The following is a 16,073-nucleotide window of genomic DNA, read 5'->3' on the forward strand; positions in this document are numbered from 1 at the left end:
AGCACAAGCGCGTCACTGCTTCCACCCACGCGCACCAGCTCAAATACTGGTGGGAGTGCGCGGTCTGATAGAGATGGGGCGGCACTAGATATTGCACCGGGGCCTGGTGACAGGGCTAGGCAACCTCAGGTGCCATCTCTCTTTTGGGGGGGGGGGGGCGGCGGGCAAGTCCGCACTGGAGTTCTGCTGAGGAGGACTCGGACGAACCCATTGATGTTGCGGCTTATGAGAGAAGGGTGGAGACCATGCATTGGCAGATGGTGGGGTCACTGACGGGTGCCAGTGAGCCTGTCGGAAGTGATTAAAAGTGTGAAGGAGTCCATCTCCCGAATACTCGACAGCTCTGCGCGCACCATGGAGCCCATCATTGCCAGTGTGCAGGCGATGGTGAACTCCCAGAATGACCGTGCAGATCCAGCTATGATGCAACCTGCAGATGATGTGGCAGCTGCCATGTTGGCACAGGCGCGATCGAACGATCGTATCGGTGCTGCATTAGAGAGGATGGCCGTGGCCCTGGAAGCTCAGAATGCTCTTATGCACTCTGTGCAACAGGCCATGGAGCGTCAAACCGCTGCCCTCTCTGGTGGATTTGAGACTCTGCCTGCTCTCATGCAGTCTCAGCTCGGTGCCACCAGACACCTCAGTGTTGCATTCGCGCTGGGTCTAACAGGCCACGGGGGACCCTCCGGTCTTGCACCACAGCACCGGCCTGACCTCCCTCAGCTTGGTGGTGGTCGTCATGTGCTGCCCCCAAGGAGTGGCGCAGGCTCCTCGGTCCAGGATCGTGATGATGTGCTCTCTCAAGATCACAACGTTCTTGGCCCCAGACCTGGCACTCCACCAGTGCCTTCACCTGCATGGCCTCGCCCGAGCCAAGCCAGACTGCACCCTCCCAGGAGGATGCTGGCAAGTCTGCACCCAGCCCTTCCAGGCCCAGAGATGTTCAAGGGCTTCCTAGAAGGACAGCTGTAGGTTCCAGACAAGAACCACAGCAGCCTTCCCGGACCCATAATGCAGCCACAGGGATGACACTTAAGCGTAGTGTTAGGGTAGTCACGCATAAGAGGTGTTTAGTGAGATGCACGGGAAAAAAATGATTAGAGTATTGTATTGTTTATGTTCTGTTTTTGCACTGATTTGGATAATTTGATACATTTTTATTTTTGACACACATATCTGACCAGGTGTTTAATTTGAGAGTGGGCAATTCTGCATTGGGATGGCCATTGAAAGTGGGAGCTGAAGGCTCATGAGTGGATGGAATTATCTGAAGCGAGCAGCTATGAGATGCAGCTGCACCTCCTTTCCAGGGTTGCAATGGGGATGATGACTCCTAGCTCTGAGGTAACAGGGATCCTCCTCCTCTAACTCCTCTTCCTCCTCTTCCTCATCAGGTGGTACTGCTGGATCGACCTCCAGCGGCTGTCCCCTCATGGCCAGGTTGTGCAGCATACAGCTTACCACGCCGATTATGGAAACCCATTGAGAATACTGCAAGGCACCATCAGAGCGATCCAGGCACTGGAACCTCTGCTTAAGGATGTCTATGCACTGCTCGATGATTCACCCTGTGGCACAATGAGCGTCATTGTAGGCATGCTCTGGTGCTGTCCTGGGGTTCCACAGTGGAGTGAGCAACCAAGTGGATAGGATATATCCCTTGTCCCCAAGCAGCCAACCACAATCCTGATTCGGGCCGGTGAAGAGGATGGGCACACTGGTCTGGCGCAGAATGGGGTATTGAAGTTGCATGTTCAGCCATGAACTCATTGAATGGCGGTGCAGGCTCGAAGGGCCAAATGGCCTACTCCTGCACCTATTTTCTATGTTTCTATGAATGAACGAATCATGGCTGCTACCTGGGTACCTGGCAGCAACTGCCAGGATCTGACGCTGGTGGTCACACACAAGCTGCACATTCAGCGAGTGGAAGCCTTTGCGGTTCACAAAGATCTCAGGGTGATGATGTGGTGCCCTCAGCCCAACATGTGTACAGTCAATGGCACCCTGCACCCTCGGGAAGCCTGTCATTCAGGCAAATCCGGCCTGCCGCTCCACTTGTTTCTCCCTTGTCATCGGGAAGGAGATGTACTGGACCCTTCTCCTGTGCACTGCATCTGTGACCTGCCGGATGCACCAATGTGTCGAGAATTGGGAGATGTTGCCAATGTTTGCAGTGGCAGACTGGAAAGATCCTGTGGCATAAAAATTCAAGGCGATGGTTTCCATGGTGAGGGTGGTCCTGAGCCTAGTGTTGAGGCTGCAGATCTTCTTGCAGGACAGTGCAGAGCTCCCCGAGTACATCTTTCCAAAATCGTAGCCTTCGAAGGCATTGCTCATCAATGAACTGGAGGAAGGAGAACTGAGGTCTGTAGACCCTTTGAGGTTAGGGCCTCCTTCCCCTTTCTTCTTAGACAGTCCCTTGTATTGAGGATGAATTGCTTCCACACCAAAAAGGGATGAGTTCACAGGTGTTTCGATGAGGACCTGATATTCCAGGTCGCGAACTACATGATGAAGGGTGGAAGATGCCTGTGCGTGGATTTTTTTTAACATGTGGTGGCCGTTGCACATCAGCCACCACACGGGCTTGACAGAGCTAGGTCTTGGTCCACTGGCAAGGATTACCCAACACGACTGGCGACCAGCTCTGTTGCATGGACCTAGAGCGCGCACATGTCGCAGGCGAATAGTAAGTAGGTGGCCATCTGGTCGGAAGAAGCAGGCAGTGTGATTCACTCAAACCGGTTTTCAGCGCTGAATAGTGAGCCAGTGCGGGTGATGACACCTTGGGGGAGTACAGTATAGAGCACATCAATGGCACTGTGGGGAAAATGACTGCACAGGGGAATTCAGCAAAGTGTAGAAATGCAGTGGTCATAGGGTATTCGATAGGGGGATAGAAAGGTGTTTTTGGAATCACCAACTTGAGTTCCACATGGTGTGTTGCCTCCCTGGTGCCAGGATAAAGGACATCACTGAGAGGGTGAAAAACATTATTATGAGGCGGGGGGGTGCGGGGGAAGAGAGGACAGACAGAAGTCGTGGTCCATGTGGAAACCAATGATATCGGAAGGAAAAGGGCTGAGGGTCCTGCAGTCAGAGTTTCAGGAACAGGGAGGAACTTAAAAATCACAACCTCAAAAGGTAGAAAATTCTGGATTACTCCCAGAGCCATTCGCTAACGAGTATAGGAATAGTAGGATAAAACAGGTTAAGGCATGGCTGGAGATATGGTCCAGGAGGGAGGGCTTCAAATTCATGGGGCATTGTGTGAAAGTAAACAGTCTTAAACAATTGCAATGATTCATGCAACTATGAAATGCACAAAAGACGGTGGGGCTTAAATTCAGTGTGTCAAAGAGACCCGTTAATGCTTGTTTGCGGCGGCCATTCCCAAAAATCGAATGGCCGCTGCTTTGGGGTCAACAGGCCACCCCAATCATAATTCAGGTCGGGGATTTTTCGGCCTGGACCCCATCCCACCCAAGTAGATGCAACGCCCAATTAAAATCAAATACTTACCTATCCATTTTCAGCTCGAACCGGCAATCCTCCACCTTGCGGTGATCCCAGCAGGTTTTTCTGCCGGTGCATTCTGTGAATACTGTGTGCGGCCGGCAGCACTGCGGCCCTTAAAGGGGAGGGTCACTGCCGCAGGGAAATCATTTTTTGCTGACCAACTGGCAAAATACTGCCCCCGGGTTCGGCCGGGCTGCCAATAGGCAGCCTGGCACCCCCCCTCTTGGGTGCCAGGCTGCTAGCCCGGCCAAAACCCTCCCTGGTGGCCCAGTGGCCAAAGTTATAAAAATGATTGAATCTCTCCCCTTTAACGGAGGGGAAAGACATGGTGACGCACAGGTGCTGTGATGTCACCACATTGACAGCAGCGGATGATTCAAATGACCCATTTTAAGCCAGTCAGCCTGGTTTTGAGTCTAAGGCCCGCCCCATTATGATTCATTTTGTTTTCTATGCAGACTATAGATATACTCTGTGTAGTCACTGTATAGTTGCATAAGATGGAGACTTGTTACTTGATGTACTATCAATAAGGTTTATATTGTATATGTACTATGCTGGCACCACTAGAGGGTGCAACTGGTGAAGACCCGGGTTTCCTGCCCCTGTGGCAGAGGCTGACCACTAGAGGGCACTGCAGTGGGAGACCTGAGGGTCACCTGCATAGATGTGTAGGGCCCAATATAAAAGGCTGCTCACCATGCTTGTGCCTCACTCTGCAGTTATGAATAAAGGACTAAGGTCACTACAGTTTGAGTACAACACATTGCCTCATGGAGTCATTCATAAGTGCATTACAGACATAACAACTGGCGACGAAAGTACGGACTTTCACGCCATTATGGCTACCTTTGGCACACTAAAAGACTTCGCAGAGGGTGATGATTGGGATGCCTTCACGGAAAGGCTCGAGCAATATTTCGTGGCAAATGACCTGGCAGGGGAGACGGACACATTGGCGGAGAAGCACAAGGCTATACTCTTGACCAGTTGTGGGCCCGAGGTTTACCGCCTCATCAGAGACTTGCTGGCACCCATGAAGGCCAAGGATAAGACATACGATGAGCTGACTGAACTAATTCGCGACCAACTAAAACCAAAACAGAGCATCCTCACGGCCAGGCACAGATTCTACACTCCCCACAGACCTGAGGGCCAGGAGATTTGCGGCACCATGAGATCTCAGCGAAGCATTGTGAGACATCTTCGTTATGAGAATTGGCCACGAGGGCCTCCTTCACAAGCTATTATCTGCCGACACCATAGTCAACCTGCAGAAAGCCATCAGCATCAATCAGGCGTTCATGACCTCGACCTGCAGCACCAAGCAAATTATTCATCCTGTGAACTCAAATCCGGCAAGTACTTTCACAGACAAGACGGTAGAACGTGGCTCTGCCCAGGGCAGGGAGCATAGACCTCAGGGTTCCAGAACTCAGAGTCCGTCGAGGGGTGCTAATCAAGTAGCACCATGCTGGTGTTGCAGAGGAAACCATAGAGCTCACCAGTGTCGGTTTGCTGAGTACGTATGCAAAGCCTGTAACACGGATGGCCACCTCCAGCGTATGCGTAAAAGAAATACGACTCACCATCTAGCAGAGGAGTCAGTAGATGACTTTTGAATCCAGCGGGGACTATGATGATTTGGCCAGAGAGGCAGCTCAGCCCCAAGAAGTGTATGAAGTGTATACCTGCACCACCTATTGTCGAGATAAACGGGGTTCCAGTCTTCATGGAAGTGGACACAGGAGTGAGCCAGTCCGTGAGGATGCCTTTGAGAGGCTATGGAACGAAAAACGACCCGAGCTGGTTTCAGTACAGGAAAAGATGCGCGCCTACACCAAGGAGCTGATCCCAGTCCTTGGTTGTGCGGATGTAAGTGTAATCCACAATGGTGTGGTGCACAAGTTACCTCTGTGGATTGTTACAGGTGATGGTCCAACGCTACTCAGAAGAAGGTGGATGGGGAAGATCCAGTGGAAATGGGAAGACCTCTTCACTCCAGCAATCGATGTCCCCCGTGCTCAGAGGCAAAGCAAAACCTCACCTTCGCTTGGGCCAGGCACCAGAGAACAGACCAGCACAGGACCTGAGGCACAGACCGTCCATCACGACTGTGTGGCAATGATCCGATCCAATAACCTAAAAGTACCTTCCCGGCTCCAGTGGCAGGACTCCTGGGGACGAAGATTGAATTCACAGGCACTCTTCCAGCTTTTGTGGCAGAATCTTGGGAGAGAAGGATCAAGGCAGTCGACCTCGAGGACAGAGGCAAGATGGCGTCCCTGCTGCAGCGAGGTGCAGCGAGGTGCAGCGTGGCTGAAAAAAAAGATGGCCGCGGCCATATCATGAGATGCAATGCTGAGGGACCAATACGTGGTGTCTAACAAAGGATTTGATTGGGGTAAAACCTGCAGGGTTCTCTTAAAGGAGACCTGCAACCAACTGAACTTAGAGACATTGTATGCATGGTAATCAATGTAACGAACCGATTAAGATTGTGAACAAAATGTTGTTGCGAAATGTCGGAAATAGAGTGTCCCCAAAAGTAGCAAGCGAGCAAATTTGGGAGGGTAAAGGCGCTGATCCTGATGCCCTGCCCCAGGTGTCCCCACAAGTTATAGGCCAGCGACCTCACGAGAATGAAGACACTGATCCTGATACCCTGCCCCAGGTCTATCCCACGCTGCAGGCACCCGATGGCACAATTCGCCACGGACCTGGAAACGAAAACGGTGCCAATACGCGCAGTCGGCCGCCGTTGCCCACTACCCGGGTGGAGATGGCGCAGCCCCCAGACCCAGTCGCTACCTCGGCCATGTCCGGGAGTGAAAGGTCAGAACCAAGCGGGACCTGGAACAGCCAGGTTCCCAACATCGTTAGAGAGCAGGCAGAAGATTCTGCAGCCCTCAAAGGAGGACAGGGAGGCCACACACATCTGTGGCTCTGCCCACCACTAGGCAACGGCAAAGGCCCTGAGTCCTGGCTAGATGAGCGAACCAAGCCCGCGCCGCTTTCAGACGATTAGGACCCCATCTGGTTGCTCTGGAACCTGCGTCCTCGCATACCTATACTGCTACCTCAGCACTTACCATGACTGAACCATGAATGCAATCTACCCAATCCTGGCGCACGACCACAAAACACAATGAATGTAAGTCACTGAACCAAGGTGTCACGATACAAACTGTAACTTCCTTTCTTTGTAATTGCACTGTGTCTGATCCTGTATGTTAATATAATGGGCCAGCTGCATGATCTCGCTGTGGGGTGGAGTGGGGGGGGAATGGATGTGTGTAGCCATGGACACACACATGGATCACACCCAGAACCTACTGGAACCTCCACTGCATCATCGAACCATCAAACTGGTAATCACTACCCAACGTTGTGGCAAAAGGACTTGGGGTTAACAGGGAGAGAGCCAAGCCAAAGCACAGCCAAGGTGCAAGGGCTATTGGCACTTAAGTCTGGAGAGAGCTAAGCCAGAGCACATAGTGCAAAGGTAATCGGCACAAAGGACTTGGGGGAGAGTGATGTTATATATGCAGACAATAGATATACTCTCTGTGTAGTCACTGTATAGTTGCAGTAGATGGAGACTTGTTACTTGATGCACTATCAATAAGGTTTACACTGTGTATATACTATGCTGGTACCACTAGAGGGTGCAACTGGTGGAGACCGGGGTTTCCTGCCCCTGTGACAGAGGCTGCCCACCAGAGGGCACTGTGGTGGGAGACCTGAGGGTCACCTGCATAGGTGTGCAGGGCCCAGTATAAAAGGCTGCTCACCGTGCTTGTCCGTCACTCGAGTTACGAATAAAGGACCAAGGTCACTACAATTTGAGTACAACACGTTGCCTCGTGGAGTCATTCATAAGTGCATTACAGACATAACACATTTCCTGTTGGACTTTGAAAAAATGGATCTACTCACGGCACTAAGAGTTCCAGCGGTGAGTACCAGTTTAAAAAATCAGCTCCTCCCCCACCTCTGCATTGGCTACCTCCCCTGGCAGCTGCCTGCTGGCCATCTCTCTAGCCTGCTCATTAACTGGCTCCTCTAGAGGCTCTTCCTGGAAAGGCCCCTCTCCCAGTATTTGGAGGTGAAGGGGGGGGGGTCAGCATCCCTCACCCTTCTCCTGATGCCATCTCCCTCCTGGCCATCCTCTCTAGCTGCAGGTCTGCGCACATTTGCACGCCCTTCTCTCTGTTGTGTAGCCATGGCTGTTGCCTCCCTTGGCGCTGCCTCTCTTGACAATACTGATGGGCGACGCCTTCTCCTGTGTGCTGCCGTGTATCTGAGCAGGTGTCGCCCTCCCAACACTCCTCCCATCTTCAGGGTGAACCCTGCCAAGCAGGTCTCTGCAGCCCAGAATGAGGCCTACACACCTCCACGAAAGTGTCAGACCTCAAAGTCTGTCAAAACCTCTGAGCAGCACTCAGCAAGTTTAATGGAGCCAAAAAAATAACAAGCTATATTACCGAAGAAACGGACCGATCGTGGCAATGCTCCAGCATTTGTGCACCGAGTGAAAAACATTGCGGGGGCACTGCTTGAAAAAATCCTCGCTTTTTGAAGCCCAATATCGCTGACGTGGCCATTTTTCAGTGGCCCGCCCGCTGATGAGGTCACCGTGGCACAAATGCCTTTGCCACGATTTCACACCGCCGATTCTGGCGGAAGTGCGCACTGCTGAAATCCCCTCCGAGCTGAATATGGCTCGGGGAAGAAAAAGCACCCGACCGCGGCGGCCAATCGATTTTTCTCAATCGGCCGCCTGAACCCTGCGGTAATGGCCCCTTCAGTGATGGTGAATTTCGGCCCCACCGTCTTTCAGATGAGACGCTAAACCATGGCTCCGTCTGCTCTCTCAGGAGACATAAAAGATCCTATGGCACTATTTTGAAGAAGAGCAGGAGGGTTATCCCTGGTATCCTGGTCAATATTTATCCCTCAATCAACATAACAAAAACAGATTATCTGATCATTGTCACATTGCTGTTTGTTGGAGCTTGCTGTGTGCAAGTTGGTTGTCGAATTTCCTACATTACAACAGTGACTACGCTTCAAAAGTACTTAATTTTTTGTAAAGTGCTTCGGGATATCCTGTGGTCATGAAAGGCGCTATATAAATGCATGTCTTTTTTTCTTTAATTGTATATCAGTTCCTCTAGAATCTCTATCCCTGTTTAACTTCCTCTCTCACCCTCCCCAGAGAACAGCTCGAATATCTTTCCACGTATGTCAGCTCCAGTACAGCAGCTGTTGCTAACACGTGAATGGAGTCCAGTGAACCTCATTAACAGTACAAGATGTAACCTGCCACCCCTTGGGCTTTTAGACTGGCGCTGGTAATGAGATTGGTGTATGCGCGCTAGAGCCGGTGAGCCAAACCCAATGAGAGCTTTGATTTGATCCAATATTCAAAGTAGGTCAAGTATAATTTGCCAGCTATCCGTGAAGCTGTGCTGTTTAAATGCCATTTTGTTTTTGATGAGTCAACATTTTTGCACTGAAAAGAAAAAAATCCTGTATTCATTGGAAATCTGAAATAAAAACTGAAAATGCTCCAAATGGACAGCAGGTTTTTCCGCATCGCAAAAGAGAAAAGATGGGTTAATAGTTCAAGCGTAGAATGTTTGACAGAACTGGAATAAGTAGATAGACGAGACTCTTAATAGGACTGACTAAAATGAAAAGGGATGGGAAAGAGAACAAGTTAGAACTGAAGAGTCGGTAGTGAAGACACCTGTCACAGCGAGGCTCTCAGTGAGGCAGTATTAAACGAACAAAAGGGCATGACAATAGCTCACATAGGGTAATTAAAGGTACACACATACAAAACAATTCCGAAATGGAGGCAACGGAAATGCGAATCTGCACCTGCTCCCCCCCACCCCCCCCCAGGTGAGAGGAGACCAGCACTGTGATCATCAAATAAATTATATTCGATTTCTTCATAGTCACTGTGCCAAAATCCTGGAAGTTCCGATCAATACCTTTTGTGAGAGCACTATGATCACAAGGATGGCAGTGGTTCAAGGAGGCCTTTGGGGTGGCTATAAAAGGGCAATAAATCATCCAGATGCCAAGAACAAACTGATCCACTTTTAAAATGGGCAATAGAAAATGGATTGTACACCATGGTTATAGCCTAACACCTGTCGTTGGGAAAATGCTGGAGTCCATTATTAAGGAAGTAGTAGCGAGACATTTGGAAAAGCATGATTCAATCAAGCAGTCAGCATGGTTTTGTGAAAGGGAAATCATGTTTGACAAATTTGCTGGAGTTCTTTGAGGATGTAACGAACAGGATGGATAAGGGAGAACCAGTGGATGTGGTGTATTTGGATTTCCAGAAGGCATTCGATAAGGTGCCACATAAAAGGTTACTGACCAAGATAAAAGCTCATGGGGTTGGGGGTAATATATTAGCACAGCTAGAGGATTGGCTAACTAACCGAAAACAGAGTCGGGATAAATGGGTCATTTTCCGGTTGGGAAACGGTGACTAGTGGGGTGCCACAGGGATCGGTGCTGGGTCCTCAACTATTTGCAATCTATATTAATGACTTGGATGAAGGGACCGAGCGTAATGTAGCCACGTTTGCTGATGATACAAAGATGGGTGGGAGAGCAAATTGTAAGGACACAAAAAATCTGCAAAGGGATGTGGACAGGCTAAGTGTAGGCAAAAATTTGGCAGATGGAGAATAATGTGGGAAAATGTGAGACCTGGGGTCCTTGTGCATGAAACACAAAAAGTTGGTATGCAGGTACAGCAAGGAATCAGGAAGGCAAATGGAATGTTGGCCTTTATTGCAAGGGGGATAGAGTATAAAAGCAAAGAAGTCCTGCTACAACTGTACAGAATATTGGGGAGGCCACACCTGGAGTACTGCGTACAGTTTTGGTCTCCGTATTTAAGGAAGGATGTACTTGTATTGGAGGCTGTTCAGAGAAGGTTCACTAGGTTGATTCCGGAGATGAGGGGGTTGACTTATGAGGGTAGGTTGAGTAGGTTGGGCCTATACACATTGGAGTTCAGAAGAATGAGAGGTGATCTTATTGAAACTTATAAGATAATGAGGGGGCTCGACAAGGTGGATGCAGAGGGGATATTTCCACTCATAGTGGAAACTAAAACTAGGGGACATAGTCTCAGAATAATGGGCCCCCCATTTAAAACTGAGGTGAGGAGAAATTTCTTCTGAGGTTTGTAAATCTATGGAATTCTCTGCCCCAGAGAGCCATGGACGCTGGGTCATTGCATATATTTAAGGTGGCAATAGACAGATTTTTGAGCATAAAGGGTTATGGGGAGTGGGCGGGGAAATGGAGCTGAGTCCATGATCAGATCAACCATGATCTTATTGAATGGCGGAGCAGACTCGAGGGGCCAAATGGCCTACTCCTGCTCCTATTTCTTATATTCTTATGTTATGTTCTTATAATGCTCAACTTTCACTTCTGGGACATGATTTTAAAACTGCTCCAGCTTGTTAGCTAAACATCTTCTTCTCTCACGAAGGACTTTTAGGGTTCAAAGTAAAATGAGGCAGCCTCAATCTAGTTTCCAGTAAGCACCAGTCCACAACACACCGGTGCAGAGTCCAGGATTGAATTAGCACTTGTCCCTCACAGGGTGACGAGCAGAAATGTTGTTCTGTTGTATTAGATTATGCTCCTGTGTGGGTGGGGACTTGGACCAGAATAAACTTTTCCTGTCACCTGGAGCTGCTTCATTGTAACACCCAATCCAAAATGTGGAACCATACTGCCTTCTGTACTGATGAACCGCCCCGATGAACAAGAAATGTCATATAAAGCAGCATAGGGAGTTTAGAAGAAATGTTTCACACAAAGGACTATAGGAATATGGAATGTGTTACAACAAGTAGCTTTTGAAACAGTGAATTATAGCATTCAAGAGGGAATGAGATTAATTCTTGAAGAAAAATATTAAACAATATTTGGAAAGAGCAAGGAAATGGGATTAAAGTAGATAGCTCCGCTGTAGAGCCAGCACCACCACAGGCTGACAGGCCAGATCTTCTCGTGCTGTGTTGGAATTTCTATGTTTCGCATGTGTACGTGTACCATTTTAAATGTTACTAAATAAGAGGTTGACTGTCAACACACTAGTTTTTAATTGTGATTACAAATCATATCCTTTCTTTTCTTTTGCACAGAAATTGTCTTTCACTAAACTTCTCAGGTAAGTTTGTTCAATGCCATTGCTTATATTTGCCCTTCTGCACATTTGCCAAATGTTATAGATCAGGATTACCAGTGAATGAGTTTTTGCTGAATGTTGTGCTGTTTTGGAGAGTAGTATAGTTTAAAACTGAGTAAACCTAAGAAAATATCAGAGAAGAAGCAAGGGGAAACTAACTGGGTGACTTCCAGATGCAAGTTCAAATTGTAAAATCATCACCAAAGAGATTTTGGAACCAGCAGCTAAACTATGGGAGTAGTTCTCATTTTTTTAATTTTAAAAAGTCACCTGGGATAACTATCCAATTTCTCCAGCATATTTGGTTAATTTAATTTGATCAGCACCCTCTGAGCTCAGTGGGTAAATGCAGCCTGGTGTGCTACTGAAAAACAAAGCCAGGAATGTGCAGGTTCACTTCCTGATCTATGCTCTTAGTTGATCTCTGGTTAAAGGGATGCAGGGTACAATTCACTCCAGTGCTGCTTAGCCTGGGTGCCACTGGACAATGGAAAATAAAAATCACCAGGGTACCCACTTCTAATTACTGTTCAGTGACCCTTGCTGGAAAGTTTGTGTACCTGTAGACAGATGAGGATCGTTTTGGGCCTTACTTTAATACCAAGCACGTATATTATAATCTAATAATCAGACCAACATTCATTGTCCAGGCTCATGTGTGAAGCCACCAATGCAAGATACCTGGAGGGCTGCTGTTGTCCATGGAACTGCACCACAGTACGAGTCAGTGCCTTCAGAAATGCAGGTTAAGCCAATTGAGAGTGAATCCAGAAAAACTTCTAGCAAACTTTTGAGGCTCTGGAGTGAGCTACCACAGCAGGCCAATAGATACAGAGCAGTTGAGAGTTACAAAGGAGATGCAGACCCATTGAAAATATGAGTTTTGGTAAAAGGCAGGGAATTAACATGAGAAAGATATTTTTAAAAACTTGCCATGGGTAACAAAATGGCAGAGCAAATTTGATAGGACAAATGGCCTATCTTGTTTCTATATTGGGGAAGCAACTGCTCGGAATTAAATTTTAAAAAATAGGACCTCAAAGGTAATAATCTCAGGATTGCTACCAGTGCCACGTGCTAGTCCGAGTAGAAATAGCAGGATAGTTCAGATGAATACGTGGCTTGAGGAATGGTGCAAGAAGGAGGGATTCAAATTCCTGGGAACCGGTTCTGAGGGGGATGGGACCAATACAAAACTGATGGTCTGCACCTGGGCAGGACCAGAACTGATGTCCTAGGGGGAGTGTTTGCTAGTGCTGTTGGGATAGTTTAAACTAATATGGCAGGGGGATGGGAATCTATGCAGGGAGACAGAGGGAAATAAAATGGGGGCAAAAGCAAAAGGTAAAAAGTGAAGGGCAGAGAAATCAAAGGCAAAAATCAAGAAGGGCCACATTACAACATAATTCTAAAAGGACAAAGAGTGTTTTTTTTTAAAAAAAAAGCCTGAAGGCTCTGTGTCTCAATGCGAGGAGCATTCGTAATAGGGTGGATAAATTAACTGCCCAGACAACTGTTAACAAATATGATGAAATTGGGATTACAGAGACATGGCTCCAGGGTGACCAAGGCTGGGAACTCACCAAGGAAAAGGAGATGGGGTAGCGTTTCTAGTTAAAGAGAAGATTAGTAAGGAAGTTCATTAGCTTGGTTGATGTGGAATCTGTATGGGTAGAGCTGAGGAACACCAAAGGGCAGAAAACGCTAGTGGGAGTTGTGTACAGACCACCAAACAGTAGTAGTGAGGTTGGGGATGGCGTCAAACAAGAAATTAGGGATGTGTGCAATAAAGGTACAGCAGTTATCATGGGTGACTTTAATTTACATATAGATTGGGCTAACCGAACTGGTAGCAATACAGTGGAGGAGGAGTTCCTGGATTGTATAAGGGATGGTTTTCTAGACCAATATGTCGAGAAACCAACTAGAGAGTAGGCCATCCTAGACTGGGTGTTGTGTAATGAGAGAGGATTAATTAGCAACCTTGTTGTGCGAGGCCCCTTAGGGAAGAGTGACCATAATATGGTAGAATTCTTCATTAAGATGGAGAGTGACACAGTTAATTCAGAGACTAGGGTCTTGAACTTAAAGAAAGATAACTTCGATGGTCTGAGACGTGAATTAGCTAGGCTAGACTAGCGAATGATACTTAAAGGGTTGACAGTGGATAGGCAATGGCAGACAGCTAAAGATCACATGGATGAACTTCAACAATTGTACATCCCTTTCTGGCGTAAAAATAAAATGGGGAAGGTGGCTCAACAGTGGCTAACAAGGGAATTGGGGATAGTGTTAAATCCAAGGAAGAGGCATATACATTGGCATGAAAAAGCAGCAAACCTGAGGACTGGAAGAAATTTAGAATTCAGCAGAGGAGGACAAAGAGTTTAATTAGGAGGGGGAAAATAGAGTATGAGAGTAAGCTTGCAGGGAACATAAAAACTGACTGCAATAGCTTCTATAGATATGTGAAGAGAAAAAGATTAGTGAAGACAAATGTAGGTCCCTTGCAATCAGAATTTATAATGGGAACTAAGAAATGGCAGACCAATTGAACAAATACTTTGGTTCTGTCTTCACTAAGGAAGACACAAATAACCACCTGGAAATACTAGGGGACCGAGGATCTAGCGAGGAGGAGGAACTGAAGGAAATCCTTATTAGTCAGCAAATTGTGTTAGGGAAATTGATGGGATTGAAGGTCAATAAATTCCCAGGGCCTGATAGTCTGCATCCCAGAGTACTTAAGGAAGTGGCCCTAGAAATAGTGGATGCATTGGTGATCATTTTCCAACAGTCTATCGACTCTGGATCAGTTCCTATAGACTGGAGGGTAACTAATGTAAGCTCACTTTTTAAAAAGGAGGGAGAGAGAAAACGGAGAATTATAGACCGTTTAGCCTGACATCGGTAGTGGAGAAAATGTTGGAATCAATTTATTAAAGATGTAATAGCAGCGCATTTGGAAAGCAGTGACAGGATCGGTCCAAGTCAGTATGGATTTATGAAAATGAAATCATGCTTGACAAATCTTCTAGAATTTTTTGAGGATGTAACTAGTAGAGTGGACAAGGGAGAACCAGTGGATGTGGTGTATTTGGACTTTCAAAAGGCTTTTGACAAGGTCCCACACAAGAGATTAGTCTGCAAAATTAAAGCACATCGTATTGGGGGTAATGTATTGACATGGATAGATAGAGAACTGGTTGGCAGACAGGAAGAAAAGAGTATGAATAAACGGGTCCTTTTCAGAATGGCAGGCAGTGACTAGTGGGGTACCGCAAAGTTCAGTGCTGGGACCCCAGCTACTTACAATATACATTAATGATTTAGACGAAGGAATTGAATGTAATATCTCCCAAGTTTGCAGATTACACTAAGCTGGGTGGCAGTGTGAGCTGTGAGGAGGATGCTAAGAGGCTGCAGGGTGACTTGGACAGGTTAGGTTAGTGGACAAATGCATGGCAGATGCAGTATAATGTAGATAAATGTGAGGTTATCCACTTTGGTGGCAAAAACAGGAAGGCAGAATATTATCTGGTGACAGATTAGGTAAAGGGGAGGTGCAACGGGTATCATGATACATCAGTCATTGAAAATTGGCATGCAGATACAGCAGGCAGTGAAGAAGGCAAATGGCATGTTGGCCTTCATAGCAAGAGGATTTGAGTATCGGAGCAGGTAGGTCTTACTGCAGTTGTACAGGGCCTTGGTGAGGCCACTCCTTGAATATTGTGTTCAGTTTTGGTCTCCTAATCTGAGGAAAGACATTCTTGCTATTGAGGGAGTGCAGCGAAGGTTCACCATACTGATTCCTGGGATGGCAGGACTGACATTTGAAGACAGACTGGATCGACTAGGCTTATGTTCACTGAAATTTAGAAGAATGAGAGGGGATCTCATAGAAACATATAAAATTCTGATGGGATTGGACAGCTTAGATGCAGGAAGAATGTTCCCGATGTTGGGGAAGTCCAGAACCAGGGGTCACAGTCTAAGGATAAGGGGTAAGCCATTTAGGACCGAGATGAGGAGAAACTTCTTCACTCAGAGAATTATGAACCTGTGGAATTCTCTACCACAGAAAAGTTGTTGAGGCCAGTTCGTTAGATATATTCAAAAGGGAGTTCGACGTGAGCCTTACGGCTAAAGGGATCAAGGTGTATGGAGAGAAAGCAGGAATGGGGTACTGAGGTTGCATGATCAGCCATGATCATATTGAATGGTGGTGCAGGCTCGAAGGGCCGAATGGCCACTCCTGCACCTATTTTCTATGCTTCTAACATGGCTCCAAATAAACTGTTAA

General features: G+C 47.4%; 1 protein-coding gene across 5 annotated transcripts in view; it reads left to right on the forward strand.

The window, feature by feature from the left end:
• The window catches only part of LOC139276483 (UDP-N-acetylglucosamine transporter TMEM241 homolog), a 243,578-nt gene that overhangs the window by 39,374 nt on the left and 188,131 nt on the right, over positions 1-16,073 (forward strand). For all 5 annotated transcript variants that reach the window (XM_070894555.1, XM_070894586.1, XM_070894564.1 and 2 more), the window contains one exon: positions 11,724-11,749. In XM_070894555.1, coding sequence (XP_070750656.1) covers positions 11,724-11,749 — 26 coding nt within the window. The remainder of the gene's footprint in view (positions 1-11,723; positions 11,750-16,073) is intronic.

This window comes from Pristiophorus japonicus, chromosome 1, assembly GCF_044704955.1.
Source record: "Pristiophorus japonicus isolate sPriJap1 chromosome 1, sPriJap1.hap1, whole genome shotgun sequence".
NCBI lineage: Eukaryota > Metazoa > Chordata > Chondrichthyes > Pristiophoridae > Pristiophorus > Pristiophorus japonicus.